The following is a 24,591-nucleotide window of genomic DNA, read 5'->3' on the forward strand; positions in this document are numbered from 1 at the left end:
GACAGAAAATAGCAGCACAATGCAGCCACAATCAGAGGGCAACAGCTCTCCTTGTGAGAGAACCAAGTCCTCTTTCTTGTCCAGCAGATACAGGAGATAAAGCCTCAGCTCCAGACTTCACAGCAATCATAAGGAAGCTTGCTCTAATCATACATAATTTTGTGGACTTCTCAACAACCAGGCTATTCTTAAGCAGTCTCTGATGAGAAGCTGGTCAAAGGCTTCAGAATTGCTGAAGGAATAGTAGAAGAGACTTGTGTTATTGTATGCAACTCACCACTATTATGCTGCACATATATCTCAAGAATACGACAGCATTTCACTGAGAAGGTGAACTAAGGATTCATTTCATATGACCTAGTCAGCACCTACATTTTAAAATGAACCAAGAGAGATGATTAATGAAAGGAGATGGTATTCCAAGTATCATCCAAATACTTCTGTATTTAATGAACTAGCAAAATGAAGCATTTGTTACTGTCTCAGTAACAGGTTTTAACAAATAAGGCTGCATTAGGAATTTTTAAAAATGAAAGCACTGCAAGTTTTCAAGAATGGGAAAGATGAACAAACCTGTCAAGATACACCAAACGTGAAGGCAGTAGGAACTGGAATCAGATTTAATATTTCCTATGGACAAAAGATTAAGTTTCAAGTTTAAAAGAACGATTTTGATAAATTAAATCTTAAACGCACATTCTACAAAACCTAGACTTTTCAGTTCCTTCTTTTGTTGCTAAAAGAGATCTACACATACATGGACATACACACACAGAAGTACAGCCTTTATTATTAAAAATGCAACTTTCAGATCACATGACTACTGCACATTTTCTTCACTTCAAGGTTAAGCACTTTCCCAAGTCTCAAATCTCTTGAAGAAACTCCTTCTTTTCCTCAAAATAATTCCGAAACCACTCAATATGTTCAATCTTCTGCTTAACACTGAGGTATGGGTTTTTTGAAAGCCCACAGATGACCAGTTCCATGAAGTGGCGAATAGGTCCTTGCTTGGGAAAGTCTTTGAGGTGTTTCTCCAGAAAGATATGTTCATGAAATTCAGCATCATCATCCATCCCTACCGAAAGGGACACAAAAAGGCAGGACATTATCATCACGTAACAGAGAATTTAACAAAATAAAAAAGGGTAAAGCTTGTAAACAGACCCTTAATCAGAAAAATTAATGGTTATTGCTAAAGAATTAAAAAGCCCATAAACAAACAACGAAGAAGTGGAAGAAACTGCAGAACTCTAAGATATTAATTTCTCCCTCCGTACAGAAAAGTCAGCATATATCCTACTCATCTGCCATGTTACCTTCATTTTATGCCCTACAAGAATATCTGATAGTAAACCTGCTGAAGGCTCATGCCAAAAATCTCCTAAAAAAAAAAAAAAATGCTCAATACATGAAACCTTTATTGACTGTGTGCATTACATTTTAGATTCTCAACATTTTTAACACTTGAGGAAAATAGTGACTGCCTAATTCTACACAGGATTAAGGAACACAAAGTAGTCTTGAATGAAGCAAAATCTTGAAGTATCTAATACAGAATAGTTAAGAAATACTTGCATGTTCATTACAAGTCACAGTTTTAGCACCCCTCTGCTATCAAATGGGCATGGGAATTTGTTTTTCTAATGTTTTTCAAATCTGTGGATGTATTCTGATGTAAAAATGTTGTCTGTCACAACAGCTGCTACTTGTAAGTAGTGACCAATGCACAAGACTTTGCATTCAAAAGCATTCAGCTGCACAGGAAAATGGCATAAGGGATTGTTTAGATCTCTAACCAAATACAGCTCAGATCCTACAGTAGCTTTTGTCCTCCATCCCATGGATTTCATTTACAGTTGGTTCATATTTTAACACCACTGTACACAAGTTAGATTCAGAACACGAATTCCTATCTAAAGGAGAAGAAAAAAAAAAAGCTGATTTGCAGTTCCTAAATCTGAGATAAATTGTTTGCCAACATGAAATCTGCAATATTTAAAAACGAGCCATCTCAGTCCTAAGCTTCGTCCCATGTTACAGCTTCTTCAATTTCATATGCATAATACTGGGACAGTGAACACTCTCAGCCAGTATATCATATCTGTTGAGTTTGTATTCTTTCCTTCCTATGTTAGGTAATGCAAAGCCTGAAGGAGATGGGAGATGCATCTATTTTTCCCTATGCATTTTTCCAAGAAATGTGTGCAGGGTCTATCAGTGCCAGCTACTTATCTCCCTTGCCTCTGAAATAGAAAGCCTATTTTCTTCTTCCATAAGCTCTCCTTTTCTGTCAAGTTAAAAAAGGAAGAAAAAAAAAAAAAAGACCTCACTCACTCTAGAATGAGAATGCTTGAAAAACTACATCCACTTAGAGAAACACAAGGTTGGTATCTTACCATGCCATCTACACTGGCTTTCTCTCCCCCATGAGCAAGTGGAATCTCACTGTACCTAGATGCTGACAGTTGACTTCAGAAGTTAACATCATTTCTAGATTTCATACTTCTGTTGGTCAAAAAAATCCAAAAGAAATAAACCAATGAACCCACTACTGATAGAATCTGGATAGTGCTGCCAGGAAGTCTCATCTTTTTGATGCTCCTCTTTTGGTGATAAAGGAAGAGAGTATGTCTATTAATAATTTCTCCAATTTTCATTTCTATCCTAAAAGAAATTAAATCATTTTTAGCCTTATGCAAAAATTCAGGCCAGGAAGAATGATTAAGTCATCTGTTTTGATCTCCCATTTGTAAAAGACAGGATGAGTGGTTTCGGGATGAAGTGCTAAGTCGAAATATCTCAGTTAGATCACATATTTCAGTCCTCAAAAAAGTAAAGCATGCATCACAAGAAGAGACCAAAGCATCAGGGGCTGTGACTTCTGGCAGAAACCATGCATGATTCCTCCTCTCCCAGCAAGTCACACCTTCTGCTGCAGAGAATGATCAAGCCTGTCCCTCACTCTCTCTCTAACCGTCATAAGAAACCTCTTCTGAAAGAATTGGCACAGCATGAGCCTGAAGCAGAGCATTTTCTTTATCAACCTCAAAGCAAGGTCATCTACTCTCAATATCTTATCTCCAATCTGCTGCGTACTACAAAAGCCTGGAAGAATTTCTCTAGCTAACACACTAACTCTTAAAGACGACCAATCTACCCTTAAAGAAAACATCTCAAATGTAGATGTCTATCCTTATAGTTCTGAAAGAAAGAATTTGAGCCCTTACAGTAGGTCCCTAAAAGAGATCAAAAATTAACAGAAACCCTCCCTTCAAATGGCTGCATAACATCTGTCAGCTCTCTTGGTAAACCTACCCAACACTAGGAACAGCACTACAACAGAATAACCAGAACAGGACTTTGTGTTCTTCTGCCTACAGAAGCCTTTGGAAGGAACTGGGACCTTAATTTGCTGAGTCTTCCACTAAGCCTACTGCTTATGCTGTAACAACCTCTGACATACTTGAAGCATTTGCTCCTCAGGATCTGAATCATCAAGGTACAAATGCACAAAAATAATTTTAGGAAGTCAGAAATGGACGTCTTCCTCAACTTTTTTGCTATGGCAAATCATGGAGTAGAAGTAACACTACAAGAAGAAAAGACAAGCAGATGGAGGAGTGAGAATGATGTCACCTGAGCTATACTAATGGCTTGCTAATCTGGTAAAAATTAGAGGCAGGAGAGAAGGAAAAAAAAGGTTTTCTTTTCTGCCTAGCAGTGACTTCAGCTGCATTTGAGAAGGGAAAGAACATCAAGAACATGCATGCAAGAACCAGCAACAGGAAAAGGGGGTAGACTGCTACCAGCACTGCAGCAAGCCATTAAGTCTGGCCACATCTTCAGATGTCCCCATTAGGGCCAGACAAGTTTAAAAGTCACGTCCCTGCCTTGATGCCTCAAAGCAAGCACAGTGCCTCAGTAAAGCACTCAAACAAGAACACTGAAGATGCTCTGAAGCCAAGAAAAACAGTGACAAACTGTCTTCTTTATTTTCCATATTTTATTTACAACTTTAAAGGCTCCCATAATGCTAAAAGTTGAGCACACATGCTTCCTCTGTAGAAAATTTAATTACATAGACGTTTGTAAAACCACGTGCTTGTGCATAAAAGATCTCTCATTTCTTGATACAAAACAAGGCGAGGAATGACTGTTGCCAAACAGCAAAATTAACAGTGGGAACAGGCATCTTTCTTTTGAAATTGGAGTATGCTGAAATAATTGGAGTGAGGTTCTGAAGTTTTTAACTGTACTTTGACACACCTGGTCTGATTAACAGCCTGTGATAGAACTGGCAGTTCGAGAGGGCTGAATTTCCTAACCTGATATTTTAACCTGAGAGCTGATAGATTTTGGAACGCTCCACTGGAATTTTCCACACCACCAGTCATTGTAGACAAATCAATAAAGATTCTTGTTTAACTACATGTAAAGACTCTTTGTCCATCCGTCATTGCACCCCAGATAGCACGGTTCCAGCCGCGCTGCCACAACAGAAAAACCATCGGCTGCCAGAGACACCTGGTCCACTAACAGCCCCAGACAGCAGGGTTCCAGCCACATTACAACAACAGAAAAACCACTGGCTGTGGTGTTGTTAAGTTTGCAAAAACATGAGTAGAGTACACTTGGATTTCTACCTGAACAGATAAATTCTGGGACCGGGGATTAAATTCTGCGAAGAAACTGTCAAAATAGGATGAGAATAAATATCAAGAAACAATGAACCAGATCATGCAATTTGCAATTCTGTAAAGGACAGCTTTTCAAAGACTCCCAGCTTCAGATACTAACCTGTTTTGCTTCCAGAATGATTTAAAATTAATTCTGTTTGATGTCTTCAAATAAAAAAATCCACATTCAAGCTCTCCCTGAAGTTATGAATCTCTATTCCTAAAGCGTACACTTGCTTCCTGTATTTCCTCTTCCCTTAACATTCTCTCCCTGTTGGCCTACCTTCACACAGAGTTTTGTTGTTGTTTGCTGCTGTTGTTTTAATAAATGGAAATAGGAGCAAATAGAAGCACAAAGATGTCAAGATAGATGCCCAGAATGAGTGAATACTGTGACTGTTTTTGCTAGGAAACTGATAGAGCAAAGGAAGCAAGTGACTGTTCAATGCCCAGCCAGTGCAGACAGGGAACTGGCAAATAGCAAGCAACTGTGCCTATGAGCCACACCAAAGAACAGTATAGGCATTATAAAACACTCAGCAGTTTCAAGAGTCTCCTTCTTCTGCTAGAAGCTTTACTTAAAAGACATTTCCTAGTAAAAGATATTATGTAATAAGACTCAAACAGTCTTACGGTGTCAAAAGCATCAGGACTGGGAGGCAGGGAGGGAGAGCATCCCTTTCTGGCAGAAGCCAACTGCCAGATCAGATCAGCCAAATCACTTGCAGGACTTCACCCAAAGAGAACCGGAATGAGTTCATCTGAAGAATCTCTCATTTGGTACAGTTGGAAAGTGACATTTGTTTGCTATCCTAATCCGAAATGCTATGTTTTAAAACAGTCCAAGTGTTACAGCACACCACAATTCTCAAAAATGATAAACACACATAAATAATCAAAGGTAAAATGCACTTACCTGCTTCATTGTCAATTGGAAACTCCCACAGTATTCCTTCTTTTGTCCACTGGATCATCTCTTCAAAACCATTCCGGGGAGGCTGCTCAGTTACTGCTGCAATCTCCTTTGCAAATTCCACATCCCAAATTGTTGGTGAAGATACTAAATGAGAAATAGATACTAAATAAGAAATTTTTTTTTTATAAGATCTATCAGTATGGCAGATTTCTCCTTGGCTAAAACTATATACATATATATCCTTTAACATTGACCTTTACAGAGACTAGTACTTGAGTTGTGCAAGCTTTTCTATCTTAGATGCCATCATCATCTTTCTTCAGTGAGAATTCTCTGTTGAAGTGAAAATTCACTCTACGATCAAATATCCACTGAAAACAAATCTGAACTTTCAGAGGTCAGTTTATTTTTAAGTCTGTCACTCAGAGAATGATTTTTTCATAGTTTTTTTTTCCCCTTTTTGTCTTTCACAAACTGTACACATGACAAACTCTGAACTTGGCTGGTACACTATACTAAAGCAATTTAGGAGTTGCTAACTAAAGCAACTAAAGGAGCTGTCAGGCATTTTACAACTGTACTCTCTCCTTCAAGGGGCATCTCTTATTTACAAACTATAGCAACCCCTCTCCTGATCCTCTTAAGATACCTAATTTTTTGCCTCTTGGGCTTGAGAAATCCCGATCCTCCTATTCTTCTCCCAAAGTCCAGCAGTTCCTTTAGGGATGCATTTATCCTGATGTTTACAAATTTGAATTTATTTATGTTTTAAATCCAAGTGCATTCATACAGCAGGAGCTACTCTCAATGAGTTCCTGCCCCTCTGCCCCAGGAGAATCAGTCATGAGCCCAGACTGAACCACATCACTGAAATGAAGGGAAAATGAAGGAAGCAAGCTGTTAACCTTCATGAACTGGTTCTTCCTCCTGTGGTTATCAATTTACCCTGAACTTCCTGGGACAGAAATTCTGGTGTGAATTCTAATGTTACACTTATGTAGATCATGGTCAACCAGCTACTATATTACTACTCATAATTTTGAAACTAAGATACAATTTAATCTTTGGCTCAATGACTTACAATTTGAATTAAAAAGAGCCTCCCCTACCTTTTTAGGAAATAAAAGTGCAAACAGCATTTTATTCTGTGATTTACATGCTGAAAAGTGTTTCCATTTTTGCATTAAATCAGAAGATACTTTTTCAAATTATATCTGCAAATTTTCCTGCTAAGAACTATATTCCCCAGCTGCCCACCTTGATTTGAGGGCTAGAGGTAGTAAGAAGCAGATAAAAGACAACACAGAAAAATAGTGCTATAAGTATTATCCACATCTTAAAGAATACCTTCTAATTATGTGCTAACACATCTTCTAATAGAATAGAAGTCGTATTTTCAAGCTTACAATAAAGATTATGTATTTTCACCTCTGTGCAACTGTAAATAATGCTGATATTCTATGCTCTGATTTTTTTTTTCCTAATTTGCTTTAGAGTTAATGGTTGTGTTTCAAAATAAATACTCAATACTTAACACAGAACTTGCTTCTCTGTCACCTATAAATAATATTTTAACTCATGATCTCCACCAGCATGAGCCAAGAAAGTGAAAATGCAAGCCAATGGAACAAGGTATCAAGTAGCACCTTGGTATTTCCTAAGGCTTAGACTTTTAATTTTTGATTTATGATCATTAAGCTTAGTCAGTAAACCATTTCACAAGCCTTCTCTCTTAGAAGGTACTATAGATTTTCTCAAGGCAACCTGGAATCAAAGAAAAAAATACCATCTAATCTGAAAAAACCTTATTTCTTTATATCTGATACAAATGTGGTAACGTCCACTTGCTGTCTTACACCACTTTTGGCAAAACTTATGCATCCTAATTTCATATTTGGTGTGACTACCATTTTTGCCACCACATCTCTACTGTGCCATCCAAGAAATACATAACTAAAAGCTGATTGTTTCACCTGAAGTAAGTGCTGCAACTCAAACATTCAACAAAACCTGAACATCCTTTTGGTTAAGATAGCTTAACCAAACAAAAAAAAACCCATCTTGCAGCATGCACTGTGGCTTCACACAAAAAACTGATGGACTTTGAAGCCAACTGCCTTAAAAATAGCAAATTCAATTCTATTTTAAAAAGCACCTTTCATAATTCAACATAGAGATAGCTGCATTCAGAAAGCTCACAGTTGCTTGAGTACATGCAAAGAGCACTGTCTGACATTTGACTGGAGAAAATAAACTCACTATTTTATCCCTGGAGTTTCAAGTGTTAAAAAAAAAAAGTAGAAAACTACTACTGGTCTTGAAACTAAAAGAAATCAGTACCATTTTCTAAGATGCCAGAGAGGAATCATCTTTCTTCTATGGATGCTACCTTTATGTACAGTTTTAAGTCATTACACTGCAATAACCCATTTTTCCAAAGCAGCTCAGGAGAGCTTAGTGATATCAGTACACTAAGGATTAGTGCTAGGAATGGAGTTTCACTGTTCAGAAAGCAAAAGCAAGTGAGACTACTTTAAATGACTTGCCCATATTCACACACCCTCAGTCTGTAGTAAAACTAAGTCATAATTCAATGCTAGTCTTCTTGTGTGAAATTCATCCTGTTTACATTGAAACTGAGGCTCTTCCTGCAGAACTGTGCCCTTCAGTGAATACAGAGGTGGATCGTATCTGATCATATCCATTCCTCCACTCTTTAACTTGGTGTGTATTTTAAGTGTACACACATGAAGAATGAGCTACAGCAGGTAAAGCAAAGCATCTGTCAGGCACTACAGGATCTTTCAACACAAAGCAGCAGATGAAAGAAGCCCCCAGAGGAACAAAACATTCTATATAAACTATAAGACTATAATTTGTTTCCACTGTGCTCTGGCCTAGCTATCTGTAGAGCAAACTTTGTGCTCTGAGATCACAGCTTTGAGTTTCTGTGTCATTAAATGAATGCAAGACGCCTTTGAAATAAACAAATCCACCAGCAGAACCCACAAAACCATTCTCCAAAGTGGTTTAATACTGTCAAAAGGAGCCCAATCTAGTGACAAAAAGTCAGTTTTAGCCATCAAATCATAGAACCACAGAATGGCTTGGGTTAGAAGGGACCCTGAGGATCATCACGTTCCAACTCCCCTACCAAAGGCCACCAACCTCCAGATCTGGTACTAAACTCTGGAGGTCTGGTACTAAACCAGGCTGCCCAAGCTCAGTAACAGGCCATTCCAACTAGTACAGAAAATACTAACCCATGATACAGCGTGCTAAAAAGTAGAGTAATGTTAAAATTATTATTTTTTCTTTTTACAGATCCAAAAGCAGGAAGTGAACAGGTCAGAGTCTCCTTCACAACACTGAATCCTTGATATTCTAAAAATTCACAACTTGGCTCCACTGGGTGCTTTTTTTTTTTTAATCACTGAATTTCCACTAACCTGTTTTCAGCGCATTTTCCGTTTCTGCAGAAGCCTTGGTGAATATATTAAGCCTTTTTCCTGCTTTAAGACTTCTATAAACAAAAAAGAAAAGTGATATTCAGTATTTCACAACACTTCACAATATTGCCAGATAAAAAAAATGTAAAAGCACAAAATATTCTCATGAACTAACAGATCTCTGGAGAAAAAAAAATGAGATAGTGACTCTCACAAAATCCTCAGGCTTTTAACAGAGTGTTTATGACTGAATTATTACTCTGTAACAGAGCTTCCCAAAACACTTCGGCGTAAAAGAATGAGCATAAATCAAACATTATATTTGCAATCATTTTTTACTGAAATATTTAGGAATTGAATGCAGTTCAACAGTATCAAACTACAGTACTCAGTAACTTCACAAAGTTGTAACTAAAAAGAGAATTTGGTGATTGTTTTTTTTTTTTAATGTAAATATTATTACACAATTTGGGAAGAGAAAAGGCAACAGTTTAATCAAACAATTCCTGCTTTCTGACATAAATAGCCTTTTTGGAAGATCACACAGCCACCTCCTGTGCCATATGGCAAACATATAAAGCATATCTGTATGATATATTTTAAACAGCATCACCCTGGTGCTCTCCCTTCTGAGTATGAAAATATTTTATTCTATTTTTAAACAGGCAAGAGCCTATGCTAAAAAATATATATAAATTCCAAGAGCTCAATGACTAATCCAAATAAATTTTCACATAAACAGAAACTAAGGAAAACCAATGCCTTTACTGTAGAGCACACTGAACCTTAAGACAAATGATTCTTTTAATCATGCAGTTGTCCTTGGTTTTGTAGGCTCCCACTGAAATCTAACAGTTCCCACATAACGTTAATACATATCCACAGCTGCCCTGGCAACATCTGCTTTTCTTGACCTTAGAATTTCACCTCTTTGGTTTTACTGCAGATTTCTAATGCCAACAACTACTTCTGCAAACCTGCTCTTGTCATATCACATTTTACTGATGTAACTACCCTGGATCCACTTCAGCACGGAGCAATCTAATTACAAAGCCTTAAAAGAATGCTGATTTAGGATTATATTTTCCTACCTGTGTCTTAACTCCCCAAAACATTGGCTGAAGATAGAAGAATGACTTGGAAGAACAAGATGACTAGTTCAAATTACTAGTTCAAATTACTACAAAGCAAATCAGCCATGTCACTTAAATCTCCTAACTCAGTAAGTCTATTCTTCCTAATCCATTCTTTGCATATTATCAAAAAATAAGTACACCTGTTAGACATTCAGGGATGCAGAAGGAAACCTATGATTGAAACTGGAGACAGTTACAGATATGTTAAAAATTATTTCAAGGTATTGTTCCTCAAGTTTTAAAGCACGTAAAATTTCATCACACAAAGAAAGTGAGAAGGGCTTCTCACATATCCTGCCGAGAAGGACCTGGGGTTCCTGATGGATGAAAAAACGAACATGAGCCAGCAGTGAGCTCTTGCAGCTTGGAAAGCAAATGGTATCCTGGGCTCCATCAGAAGAGGGGTGGCCAGCAGGCACAGGGAGGTGATTGTCCCCCTCTACTCCGCCCTCATGAGGTCCCATCTGGAGTACTGTGTCCAGGTCTGGGCACCCAGTACAAGAAAGATAGGGAGCTGTTGGAGAGGGTCCAGAGGAGGGCCAAAGATGATCAGAGGGTTGGAGCACCTCCCCTGCAAAGACAGGCTGAGGGAGCTGAGCTTTGTTCAGCCTGCAGAAGAGAAGGCTGCGGGGTGACCTCATTGCAGCCTGCCAGTACTTAAAAAGGATCCTACAAACAGGAGGGGAGTCAACTCTTAACAAAGGTAGATAACAGCAGGATGAGGGGAAATGGTTTTAAGTTGAGGGAGGGAAGATTTAGGTTGGAGTCAGAGGGAAATTTTTTTTTACAGAGTGGTGAGGTGCTGGAACAGCTGCCCAGAGAGGTTGTGGATGCCCCGTCCCTGGAGGTGTTCAAGGCCAGATTGGATGGGGCCCTGGGCAGCCTGGAGGTTGGTGGCCCTGCATGTGGCACGGGGATTGGATGATCCTTGAGGTCCCTCCCTACCTGGGCTGTTCTGCGTGATTCTGTGATACCATAAGTTTAGTAAACTTTCTTCAAATTTGCTTTACTTTGCCGTATATTAATAAATAAAAAAAATGCACACCATGTAAGCACGTAATAGCTCAGGTTTTTGGTATATTCTTATAGCTCACATTATTTCCATTCTTAAACTTTGAAAAACTTCTAATCCAACACCTTAAGACAAGTATTCCATCCAATTACCTAAGAATCATAGCCTAATAACAAAATCACTATCATCTGACTACCAACTCATCCGATAATTACCCCCAGATTAAAGATATCTTTTAAGCTATTATTCAGCAAGTGATAACGAAGGCTGTTTCCTCACTCTGTAGGCTGACAGCTCGTAACTGAATGAAAATTCCAAGAGAAAAATAGCAGAGCTCTGAAAGGCTTGGTCTAGAACCTCATTCCACTTCTCTTCAGCTCCCAACACAAGAACTCTTGCACTTTTACATGCTTTTTATCAAGAAAGGCAAACACTGCTTGCAAGTCTTAAAACAAGTCCCAAGAGATAATTCCCTAACCTTAATGGCTTGGCACCTCAAGAAAAAAGAAGCTACATAGGAACATTTCAACCAGCAGGCCAAGTTATTCTAATGACTGGCTATAGAATCTTCTCTGAGGTTTTTGCATTATCTACATGGCTCAGTGCTTACGTTCCACTTTGTTCCTTGTGGAAGTCAGAACTCTGTTTACAAAATACTCAAATAGAGGTCTCAGCCAAAGAGGGCAGAACAATGTACACCTACTCAGCTACAACTTTATGCTCATGTTGTTCTTAGTTCTCCACATTTTTTCTCCAGCATCATCCACCTTTGCTCTCTTCCAATACCTGAAAGGTGCTTACAGCGAGAGTGGGGCTGGTCTGTTTTCGAGGGGAAATGGCCTCAAGTTGTGCCAGGGTAAGCTTAGGTTGGATATCAGGAAACACTTCTTCACAGAAAGGGCTGTTAAGCACTGGAATAGGCTGCACAGGGAAGTGGTTGAGTCACCATCCCTGGATGTGTTTAAAAACCATTTGGATGTGGTGCTCAGGGACATGATTTAGCAGAGGGTTGTTAGAGTTAGGGTAGGATGGTCAGGTTGTGGTTGGACTCAATGATCTTTAAGGTCTTTCCCCACCTGAGTGATTCCATGATTCTATGATTCTGAACACAAATGAATTCCTCAACTTCCAGATCTCCAAGAAAGTGAGGTCAATTTGCAAGGCCATGACTAAAGAAGTTAACCTTACTAAAAACAGAACTGCCACAGAAAGAATATGCTGAAAAGAAATGCAATCATGAGTTACAATGGGAAAATAAAAAGAATGCAGGCACGGACTGAGAGATAGACTGGCCAGGTAAAAGAGCAGCAAGAGCTTACAGAGTAACCTGAAATCATCATGTAAATTGAGAAGTTCACTCTATAGACAATTACCATGTCATGGGCAATAAAGAAATTATCCACAGAATGACTTGCCAGTTGCAACACGGTAGTAAACACTGAAAACAAACAAAACAACAGCAACAAAAAAAAAAAACCCACAGCACTAAAAAAATATCTTTAAAACACAAACAGCTCATATCCAATCTGAACCTTCCTTCCTTGAGCTTAAAACCACTCCCCATTGTCCTATCATTGTCTACCTGAGTAAAAAGTTGATTCCCCTATGTTACCCATTAGTAATTTTTCACACGTTCCTCTGAGAGATGGAAAGTAACACTACAAAAGTACCTTCCAGAGTCAAAGGAAAGAGATCTTCCAGGCTTGATTCTTTGACCATCTTCATCCATCTCCAAGGAGATGCGACTGGATATCCTCACACCCCTCTGAGCTGGGGATTGCCTCTTAACTGCCATTTCCGAAATAACATTGCTGAAATTAAAAATGTAAACATAAAAACCTCAACAAACTGACAGGGAAAAGAAGCTTATCACATTTATTAAGCAGAAAGTCTACTCTCCATTGGTTTAAAAGCCTCTGTAAGACAGAATTAATACATTCCACACAGAATGCACCTATTTTTAAGTCATCCTAATATCGAGCATTACTTTTTAAACCATCTACATATAGAATGTAAGAACTGAAAGCAGTATTTTAGCCTACAATTAATACTTTCTTTGAAATTATCTCATTTCCAACTACAAGAAAACTACCATTTCATAATCTGCATATCTGTTTTCACAGAGTGTACTAGGTACATTTTGCTCAAGTACATGAGAACGTTCTCAAGATACAAGGAATCTGCTGAAGCAGGGAGGTAAAAAAAAAAAAAACTGGAGAGGAATCAACTCTGCCCAGGGACAGAGCTGCGCTGTTACACACTGAAAGGAAGCTTGCTTTCACACATCAGCTGACATGGGTCAATCATGCCACCCTAATAAGTAGGTCACCTTTCCTGATCCACTGCAATCTGCTGCATTGCATAATCACATTACAGCACTTGCAAACCTCATCTTCCTTTGTAATCCTGCAGCCAAGATCATATACGAAGAACAAACACTCTTATCTTTGCCAGTGCAGTTTGCAGTTTATAGTGAACATAAAGGCTAAAACATACAACATACCTGCCCCTGTCAAATAAGTCCCTTAACTGCTATGGCTGTTGGTTGGGAAAGACCAAGGAGATTATTCCTCACAGCTATCCCTTTCTCCCAACTGCTTCCAATAACGTGCAGGCAGCCAAAATTGCAGTGCTCAAGTTTTAATACATAAAGCCTAAGTAAAAAAATACTGCCCATTCACTGCCCCTTGCTGGTTTTGTTACCTTAAGTTAAAAGAGATTTTATTAACAAGAAATACTTCTAGGAAATTATAAAATCTAACTGCCACAGCAACGCAGTGGGATTTTATCTTCAGTCTTAGGTGCGGTTTTAAATATTAGAACAAGAGTAGCATAGCTCTTCAAGTACCTACTCTAAGGCATCAGGCAAAAAAGGGTTGAAATCTTCTTTTTCTTTAAGGTTAAAGTGAACTATCTCAGGTTACCTGTGTATCTCACACTACAAATTGTTCTATGAAACGCCTAGAGGTATCAGTGGGCTACAGACCCAACACACTTCTGAGGGTCAAGCAAATATAGTTCCTAAGGTCACACACGGCCGAGGCCAACTGCTCAGTTTGGCTGTGGTATTCCCCATGCTACAGGGGGGGATGAGGCATCCTCCAAGAAGCTCTCCTCGTGACAGAGGTTGATTTAGTGGCATTTTTGCACAGTGGCTCATACTTCCTTCTGCACAGACTATGCCACCAAACTATTTAGCACATGCAGTCAACGATCTCATGTTTCTGATCAGAAAGTCCTAATGTCACCCCTTCACCGGTACATGAACATTACTGGCTGCAGTGCTCATCACTCTGTAACTAATGATGCCCCTTTATTCCCTAAAAATAAATCTACAAAGATGTTTTTCATTATAGGCAGTGATTAAAAACATCAGAAAACAAATTCATACTCCAACCCGAGTATGTACAGTGGTTAGATATTACATGATAAAACCTCACGTCCCAGCATGAGGTTAAGAATCTAAATTCCCAGTTACCTCTGCCTTCCAGAGATGAGAAGAAATTGAGCTTTTATAATTAACACAGATTCTCCATCTTTCCTGACTACCATTAATTATAACACCAAAAACAAAGACTCAGGAAGCTTAACATCTGTTTTAGCCTTAAGTTCCAATTACTTATTTTCTTTAACCAGAACAGGAGCTGAAATTTCAACTTGTATTGCCACTGGTTTTATTTTGGTACAGTGCTGTTGTAATTTCCATTGAGTGAAACTTCATTCCACACCAAGAAAAATAAATTCCTGTATCATTAATATTTTCCCCTTCTTGTGAACACGCTGTCCTCACACGTTTACACAACAAGACAACGAGACAGCTGTGTAACACTGACCTCTGGAGGTTAGGACACACACAAATCATAAGATCCAGAAAATACACATCTCATACCCTCAAAAATCTCAATAGTCTCCCAATTTTTCCACAACTGGGCATTATGTGGTTCCTTCCAGTACCTAAACATCCTACAAACAGGAGGGGAGTCAACTCTTAACAAAGGTAGATAACAGCAGGACGAGGGGGAATGGTTTTAAGTTGAGGGAGGGAAGATTTAGGTTGGATGTCAGGGGAAAGTTTTTTTATGCAGAGAGTGGTGAGGTGCTGGCACAGGCTGCCCAGAGAGGTTGTGGATGCCCCGTCCCTGGAGGTGTTCAAGGCCAGGTTGGATGGGGCCCTGGGCAGCCTGGTCTGGTGTTAAATAGGGAGGTTGGTGGCCCTGCATGTGTCAGGAGGGCTGGAACTTGATGATCCTTGAGGTCCCTTCCAACCCAAGCTATTCAATGGCTCTATGACAACACTTGTGAAGGTATCTCATCTTAAAAATTGTTTCAAATAAAAGAGGAATTTTTTTTTTATTATTATTTTTTAATTTGTCAGTATGCTGAATGCAAAACCTTATACTTTGAAAAAAAGTTCAATGGCCCACATTTCCTTTTGATTCAGACATGATTATTTTATATTGATTTTTATTTGGGAAAAACAAAGAAACACTTTCTGATATATTAAAAGGACTCCAGTGTTGTATGTGGACTGAGGCACTTTTGCAGAATGAACTCTTGCCCAAGAGGCACGAATGAAATCAACTGGACCTTTCAAATCAACGTTTTTAAAACTGACCAGATAGCTAAAAGTAACAAATGAGTCTCAGATTCTAACCACAAAAGGTTAGAATCAGTCGTGATAATCAGCAAGTTACTGATCTTTCTACACAACTCATGTACTGCTGGTTTCAGACTGTTACCTAACTATAAACAGAACCTTTCGTGTTTCCATGTGGAAAAAAAGTAATTCACCAAGCTGCCATCACGAGTAGAAGAAACTGCCAACCCAAAGCATAGCAAGCTCATCATGACCTTCCTAACCAACTAAAAACGCTCTATCCACATTTTTCTAACCTTAACAATTTATCCACAGGCACACTGAAGGGTAAATGTACGATCACATCTTAACGTATCTATCAACTACACAGAACAATGCAGGAACTCTGGCTGTTAAATGCTCGTAGAATTTAAACTCTCTTTCAGCAGGAGAAAAAGAAAAAAAAGAAAAGCCTCTCTGCTTAGACTACAGCTTCCTTAGACACCTTCTTTTTTCCACAGCCGTCACAGCTGGTATGTGCTTCAGGACAAGCATAGCGACTGGTGAGGACAGAGAGCCATTGTTGCCAGTAGGCAAAACAACCAAATTTAGAGTGCATGCCTCAATAAATAGGCACAGGTGCACTTGAGGTTAACCACTGCATTTATTAGCTTGGTCAGTAATAGCATGACCCTCCAACATCTTATCAGGAATTAATATTCTAATTACATTTAAATTGGTAAACTCACAGCCTAAGCCACTATTAATACGTTTCTCTATCCTGCTTGTCTAAAATCCCTTGCAATAGAAATGGAATAACCCCACTGGTTATTATCAGTTTAACAGATACATTCTTTACACAAAACATTCCTCATTTATTCTTCATAATTAGGAAACGTCTCAGCTTTTTGCAACACTGCCCAAAAAGCAAGCCAAAAAAAGAGCAGAAACACAATGATTTTACTTAAAACACTCAGATTTCTGATCTCATTTTGGCTCCAAAAGCCCATGGAGATAACTTCTATCAAATTCTCAAGATTGCTTTCACTCAGCCTCAGGAGAGGTCATGAAAACATCATACACCCAACTTTTGGAGGTGCTTGTGTACATTACCCAAAACCAATACGTCCACCTACAACATGGACTTCAAACACTTGAAGAGAATTCCATTCTGCTCTCCACAACCAGCAATCTAGGTAGAAAATCCTGAATTCAGGCTGAAAGGAAATGTTGCCAAGTTTCTGCCCTTTCCTTCCATAACCTCTAGAGCACACATTTTGTTTATCAAAGTTGTTCACTGAGCACTGTGCTTTCCAAATACACAACCTATTTGCAAACAGTTGTCGCATTCTCCCTTAGTTCTCTCTCACTAAAAAGGCAGCCATCTGTGGCAAACAGTGTTAGTTTCTTGGGTGCTGTTTGCAGTTCAGTGAGAAACACACGAAGTACAAACAAATCTTTTACAGATCCCTATAGCAACCTACAAATAATAGTACAAGGGCCAAACTTGAATCCTGGTTTGGGATAAATTCATTTCCCCAGAATAAATTAAAACTATGACAATCAGCTCGTATCCCACCCTGCAAAAAGCCATAAAGATTTCATATTCCTCTTTTGCTGAAGATCCAGTTTTCTGTTTAGTTCAACATTTCACCCGGATTTAATGCCTCATTTTCTGAGCAGTTGTACGAATACAAGCCGAACAGATAAAAAAGACAACAGAAAGCCTATTTAGCTGTCATTTCAAAGAAGTGTAATACACACACAACCATTCAAGTTTCCAAACAAATGTTTCTCATCTGTTTGAAAGCCACACTGGAAACGGACCAGAGCCAAGTGATGAGTTTCTTGGGTTGACTGGAAAGTTTGGAAAGGAAGGGTGGGGCTATAAATAGAGCTGCACTGGTACAGTCCAGTTCTTCAAACCTGTCATGAAAACTCACTGGTCCAGACAGAATGTCTGAAACGTCCAACAAGTCCCTCCATTGTGTGAAAATTTCGGAAGCTGAAAAAAAAAAAAAAAACCCCACTGGCTTTGCTAACCTATCCAAGAAAATAATGATCCTGGGCAGGAAAACAATTCCGTTTCTGCAAAAACATTTTAGAATGAGGATGCCAAAACTTAAGAGGTTTGGTATAACCAGACCAATGATATCTCCATTACTCATTAATTCCATGGATAATAGGTCCAAATTTATCTCCTAGGGCCATCTCTCCAAAAGAGAATCTAGTAACCTTCACGATGACACTGCAAAATCAGAATTTCAAGTATTATTGAAAATAACATTCAGTATACGGACCGTATGTTAATAGTTCCTCCCCTTCTCTGTTTATCTGTGGTCTCTTCATGTCTTCTAAGTTGTGCAAGTAATTCTGATTCTGCCTGTTCCTTGCTGCGTGGGAAAGAAGATGCGACAGCAGATGCAGCCTGCACCAGTTCTGGATTTAAAGGTTTGCTTCTGTAAGAGATACAACAAATAAGGAAATATATATTCAAAAAATAAAAAAAAAAGCCATAATATATTAAAACTGTCATTTCTGTATTGTCATTTTATATCTTCCCATCTCAGCGATCACAGCTGCAAATAATCCCAAAGGGGCCGTAGGTAAACAGAGGGAAGGTCTGATTTGTCTTACATTTCATTAATCTACTGCCAAATGAGACTGACAGGCTGCTCTTCTCAGCCTGGGGAAAACAGCAGCTGTACCAACTGCAAAGCCTGTCAGAAGTGAAACGTTGATGACCACAAGCAGCACTGACCTGCAGTGGAGGGGTTATTGTGGAGGGGTTCCATGCACAAAATCATGATGCTCTCCTTATTTTGTTTTTCCTTTTTCCTCGTCACATTTTATCTAAACAATATTTTCTTCCTCCCATTAAAGAAACTTTCCACAGACAAATTCTAGTGCTTTCAAGAGCCTCAGCACAGAAGAAGGCAGGATACTGTAAGAAGCACACATCTTTTGTCCAGATTCTCTCATGTGATTTACTGAAACCCACATTTGTATACCACATTCTCTTACAAAATTCTTTTCCATATTTGGTAACAGCATTTGACACTTTATTTTGTCCTAGATAATGATTAAAAAAAAAATGGTGGGGGAAAAAAAACTGTTCAAAGTGCACACGTCATACTTTACCGCTGAACATCTTCTGCAGTATTTTGAAATGTGCTACTTTCACTGTCCAGGCCTTCCTGCTTGTTAGTGGCTTGCTTTTTGATCTCCTGTTCTTTTAATTCTTGAAATTTCCTCTTGGTGGTCACTTCTACTTTCATATCACCAATAATTTTTAGCAATTTTTGCTTTGGTGTTTCTGCTGCACCCTCCTTTGATGCCGCTTTGGTGGTGCTGTCTCTGGAAGCAGTAGATTCATCTTTTGTAGTAGAGAGCACACTACTAGTGCTGAAGAGTCTGCTAAATAACACAGAAAATTGAGGAAAAAAAAAATAGAAGTTATTAATACACTCCAAGGCTGAAAAAAACAAAACAAAACCATTACTTACAACTGTCTAGGCTTAATCGTGTGCAAACAAATCGTGTCTATGTTAAGTACATATGAAACATATTTTTTTGTTCTTTGAGAAAGACCAAGGCACTATTTTCAGCTCTTAGCAATTTATAGTTCCTTCAGCACAAAAAGCATGTAAATGATTTTATTCCCTTCACAAGTAAACCGTGCTTAATCTCTGAACCAAGTGTTGAGTATCTCTACATTAGGCTGCAGACAGAGTTTGTGGTTTCTACCTTCTACTACTGGTGTTGGCTTTATTCAGTGCTACAGATTGTGACCTTATATACATGAATTTGAATGAATCACCTGCAGTTTTGTAAGCCTAAATTAAAATAATAATAAAATCACAGACCTGTTAAAAAAAAAAGCCAGAACAAAACAAAATTTAAAAAAAAAAAGCATGCCAATTACAAAAAGCAACTCATACCTAATACCTGAATTTATTACTACTAAACTTTTTATTTATTTCTGAATTTATTAGTCCTAACTCCCACCCCTCAGAAAAAGAGATTTGACAACATCAGACTGTATATACACTGTATCTTCACTTTGTTTGGCATCTGCAGGACTGCTAAGGTTCACATTAAACCTAGGATCTGCAACACAGCAGCCAAGCATTTATGCAGCTGTATTAGGAAATGCATCACAGAATCATTTGAGTTGGAAGTGACCTTTAAAGGCCATCTGGTCCAACTGCCCTGCAATGAACAGGGACACCTACAGCTCCATCAGGTCCTTAGAGCCCCATCCAGCCTGACCTTGGATGCCTCCAGGGATGGTGCATTCACCACCTCTCTGGGCAACCTGTGCCACTGCCTCACCACCCTTATTGTAAAAAACCTCTTCCTTCCATCTGATCTAAATCTCCCCTCTTTTAGTTTGAAACCATTCCCCCTTATCCTGTCACAGCACGCCCTGCTAAAGAGTCTGTCCCCTTCCTTTTTACAGCCCCCTTTAGATACTGAAAGGCTGCTCTCAGGTCACCTCGCAGCCTTCTCTTCTCCATGCTGAACAGCCCCAGCTCTCTCAGCCTGTCCTGGTAGGAGAGGTGTTCCATCCCTGGGATCATTTCTGTGGCCTTCCCCTGGACACACTCCAACAGGTCCACGTCTCTCCTGTACCGAGGTCTCCATTCCATTACTACTTCAGTCACTCTGCACTTAGTAAATTACCCACAACAAACGATTAAACGTTAAACCTGAAACGCTGATAGGAACAGGAAGATTCACACAAAGCTTCAGAGCCGCATTACAGGACAACAAGTGCCCTGCTGTTTTACACGGGGCTGCTCCCACAGGTCTTTCTCCAAACGTGTTTTCCATTAACTCAGGCTGCATGCTCTTCACAACTATTTATCCATTCGGAGATCTCTGCCTACAGCACTGGAACAAGCTCAGGCACCAAGACTGCGAAGCCCTCAATACACGGAGCCAGCGGCACCCCGCTTCTCTCCGTCCCTCCCGCCCGCCCGAGCGCCGCGGGTAGCAGCCCGTAACCGGGCACAGGCCCATGGCCGCAAGCCGACTGCCTTCACCGCAAGGCCCAGCTCAAGGCAGCAGCGAGGGCAGGCCGCCTGCCCGCGATAACGCTGAGGGGACTCCCACTCCCCGGTACCTGTGAGGCCGCCCGCAGCGCCGCGCTGCCCCGGCGAGGAGGAGGAGGCGGCCGGAGCCGCGGAAGCGACCCCACATGGCGCCCTCGGCGCGGCGCTCACAGCCGCGTCGTCCGTTCAGCGTCGCCGGCCGGCAACGAGAGCTGCGCCGAGCGTTCCGCGCCACGGCGTTCCGCCCGGCCCCGCTGCCGTGCATGGGCGGGGTGACGTCGGGGTTGTGGTCGTGGGGCCCCAGCAGAGCTTCGAACGGTGTAAGCCTCCACGTTACGTAGTTTTTCCCATAGGGTTGGAATCCTGGTGGGCTACGGGCACATAAAGCTTAGGATTTACCTCGGGATGAGCTTGCCCTCCCTTGCAGTACCTACCCCTAATTGGGTTTCGTGGAGAAAAAGTGGCTCCTTTATGTCAAGTTTGTGTCTCTGTCAGATAGCTCACGTTACTTCCACCCCTGGGCAGTCATTACGTTGGCTCTGGATCCCCCCAACCGTGCCACAATGGAAGAGTGGCCACCAGTGCTGCTCACCTGACTGTTAAGTACGTATTTCTTGATTGTTTTGCCAGCAGCTGCTTTAAATTCCAAAAAGCAGGTTGTGGCTGCACCATCTGTGGAGGTGCTCGAGGCCAGCTCAGATGGGGCCCTGGGCAGCCTGAGCTGCTGGGTGGCACTGCTCATGTCAGCGGGTTGGAACTCAATGATTTTAAGGTCCCTTCCAACCTAAGCCATTCTATGGTTCTTTAATAACGGCTTTGGGGTGCCCAGCTCAGGGATGGACACATGCAGTAGATCTGACTTGAGGCCTTCTGCTGTTGCTGAGGAAAGATCCAGCTCTGAGCACAAATGCTAACAAGAATCCTGATCTGACTGAAAAGGATCAGAGGAGCTTCAGAGGTACCAGAAACTAAAAGAAAATATTGGGTCTGGCCTACATCTCAAAGAAACCAAACTGAAAACAAAAACCCAATGAACTGGGAGCTGCTGTTGTTGGCCATTTTCCTCAAACTGTCTGACTGTTGGCAGTACTCACTTGTACGTGTGCTTTTTGTCCTCTTAAGTTTTGCTGTGGTTTTTTTTTTTTTCCTATTGTATGGAATAGCAAATTCCAAGTGACTTTTTCACCTTGGCATACAGAAGCCCTGTATTTCCACTACACCTCTCTTAACTGATTTACTGTGGCTTGATGGTATCTTTCTTGCTGCATGTTTTAGGCAAGAACCATTCCATGTGCAAGTTGTCTGGGGAAAAAAAATTGTCTAAAACTCTTTCCTTTCTTCCTTCAAAATTTAGAGATGTAGAAGAGAAGTAGAATAACTGGAAAAACTGTGGATGGCTACTAAAGGCAGATGATGAGTACTACTAGAGGCATGAGAAACATTGTGCATTTTATGGTTAGTATCAATATTAAGCAAACTAAGAAACCTGATTTATTGTGTGGTCAATGTATAGAAAATAAAATATGGAAAGACAGTTCTCTCACTGAAGATAAATGTTCCTCTGAAGACCTACTTGCACATTATTATTGGAACAGGCTGTCCAGGGCGGTGGTGGAGTCACCACCTCTGGAGGTGTTCAAGAAATGTGTAGATGTGGTACTGAGGGGCAGGATTTAGTGGGCATGGTGGGATGATGGACTAGATGATCTTCCAGGCTTAATGAGTCCATGATTCTACGATCCTATGATTGGAATCAGCAGTAATTTCACCCTAAATTAAGTAACATGACAGCAGTGTCTGTGTCATCAAATCTAATCCAAACTATTTTGGTGGTTTTCAGCTGCCCATTTACACAGTTCTGCATTATGTCCTGTTTACCCACCATTTACCCACATGTTCACTATTGCTTTAGAGTCACCGCAAGCAGATCCTGAATGATAAAATGCTGACTGCAGCCAGGTCCTCTGCTCACAGTAATCCTCTATAGCAACAATATGTACATTTTCCCCCATACTTGTGTTATTCCCCCAGCACAGTGCTTCCAGATAAACTTGTAGTGAGTCAGTCTCCATGCTTACTAGAAATATGCCTCAGTCCAGGCAGCTCTGCAGTTCCCAAGGTGACAGGACTGCCTATGCCAATAATTAATTTGGTGCAGCAGAAATGGACTCACAGACTGAAATGTCTGTTACTGAGGATCCTCACCTCTGTCCCAGGAAGTCTATTTTGCTTTAGGTTCGGTCTAGTCCAGCAGACCAAACATCCCTGCTAAATACATGGTACAAAGTTGTTCCCAGACTTTCACTTCATCGATTGCAACCTACACTGGAAAGGCCAATTCTGTTCTTTTACTTGCAGCATTCCTTCAGTATTAAGATTGCCATCACCTGCATAAGGCCTGAGATGCAGAAACAATCTTACTTTTGCTCCTTGTGCAACCCCCATGTGGCATTGTATGGCTTGATTTACCTCTACATGTAACTGGGTGAGTTTTGGTGGTCTCACTTATGCAGCTTCTGCTGCTGTTCCAGGAGGACACTTTAGAAAAGCTGATGTTCATCTTCTTGGATGAACTAAGGAAAGGCAAACTGGTTTCTAGGGAATAAATGATCTGCCTGTGGTTGACTGGAGATGGGCCCACGAGCTGGGACACTGGGATCCTGCAGAATGGAAATGAGTGCATTTTGCAAGGAAACCCTCACAGAAGTTATCGTTGGGCTTTATAAAAAGGAGTGCAAGTAACACAGAGAACCACATGGTGGCAATGTGCTCCTTGCAGCGCTGCATTTCACAGCTCTAAACTTTCCCACGCAACATCTCCAGTACTTTATACCTTTCATGCTGTATCTCAAACACATCCCACCTGGACTAGGGGTCTGAACAATCATAAAATCACAGGATGGGTTCGGTTGGAAGGGACCTAAAGCACACTCAGTCCCAACCCATGCCATGGGCAGTGCCACCCAGCAGCTCAGGCTGTCCAGGGCCCCATCCAATCTGGCCTTGAGTGCCAGCTGTGGGGCACCCAAAGCTTCTCTGTGTAGCTGTGCCAGGGCCTCACCACCTCTGAGTAAAAAATGTATTCCTAACATCTAATCTAAATCTCCCTTCTTTTAGTGTAAAGCCATTCTCCCTTGTCCTATCATTACCAGACTACACAAAAAGTCAGTCCTCCTGCTTGCAAGCTCCCTTTAAGTATTTGGAAGGCTACAATGGGGTCTTTCCCAGAATAATCATCCTGAAACACCCAAGATCTGATGATGGAGCTGACAAACTGCAACTGCAGGCAACATGTATTTCTAATGGCAAATTAGTCACTGTCCCCACTGCGGTAGGCATTAGATATTTCTCACCAATTGGATCTCCCAACAGCACTTCAGCTCTACTAAAAACAAAAAGTCAACACAGCTGAAAATTCCTTGCAATTAAACAGTAATCTGTTGCAGATCATTTGAGATGCACAATTAACCTGCTGTCACTAAACGGTTACCAAAGACCCAGCTATTATTTCTACTCTCAAGTAAAAAATTCACAATTTGGTAAGTCTGCTCTTCTTTAATAACTGCCACATTTTGAAGATTAGCCCCAAGTCATTTTCTTTGCTTTGGGCTCTCAAAATGGGAGCAGTTTTATCGAGGAGAAAACATTGTGTATCTAAGATGGAAGGTCTGTGTGTCTCAAGGCATGAAAATACACATGGGCTATACTGTGTCCTGTTGTTTTCAGCTTGGCACAGCTTTGGAAGAGCCTGATTGTAGGCATTTCA

The 24,591-nt window shown here is 40.4% G+C and overlaps 1 protein-coding gene across 1 annotated transcript; it reads right to left on the reverse strand.

Moving 5' to 3' along the window:
* Nucleotides 1–758: 758 nt before the first annotated feature.
* MRPS31 (mitochondrial ribosomal protein S31) lies at nt 759–21,567 on the reverse strand (the record flags this gene model as incomplete). Its single annotated transcript, XM_079534789.1, has 8 exons — nt 759–1,078; nt 5,596–5,739; nt 9,045–9,118; nt 12,863–13,003; nt 18,069–18,227; nt 18,910–19,185; nt 20,897–21,196; nt 21,380–21,567. The coding sequence occupies 8 exons, from the start codon at nt 21,565–21,567 to the stop codon at nt 867–869; spliced, it is 1,494 nt and encodes a 497-aa protein (XP_079390915.1). The 3' UTR covers nt 759–866.
* Nucleotides 21,568–24,591: the final 3,024 nt, after the last annotated feature.

Source organism: Tetrao urogallus (assembly GCF_951394365.1).
Source record: "Tetrao urogallus genome assembly, chromosome: 1".
Taxonomy (NCBI): Eukaryota; Metazoa; Chordata; class Aves; order Galliformes; family Phasianidae; genus Tetrao; species Tetrao urogallus.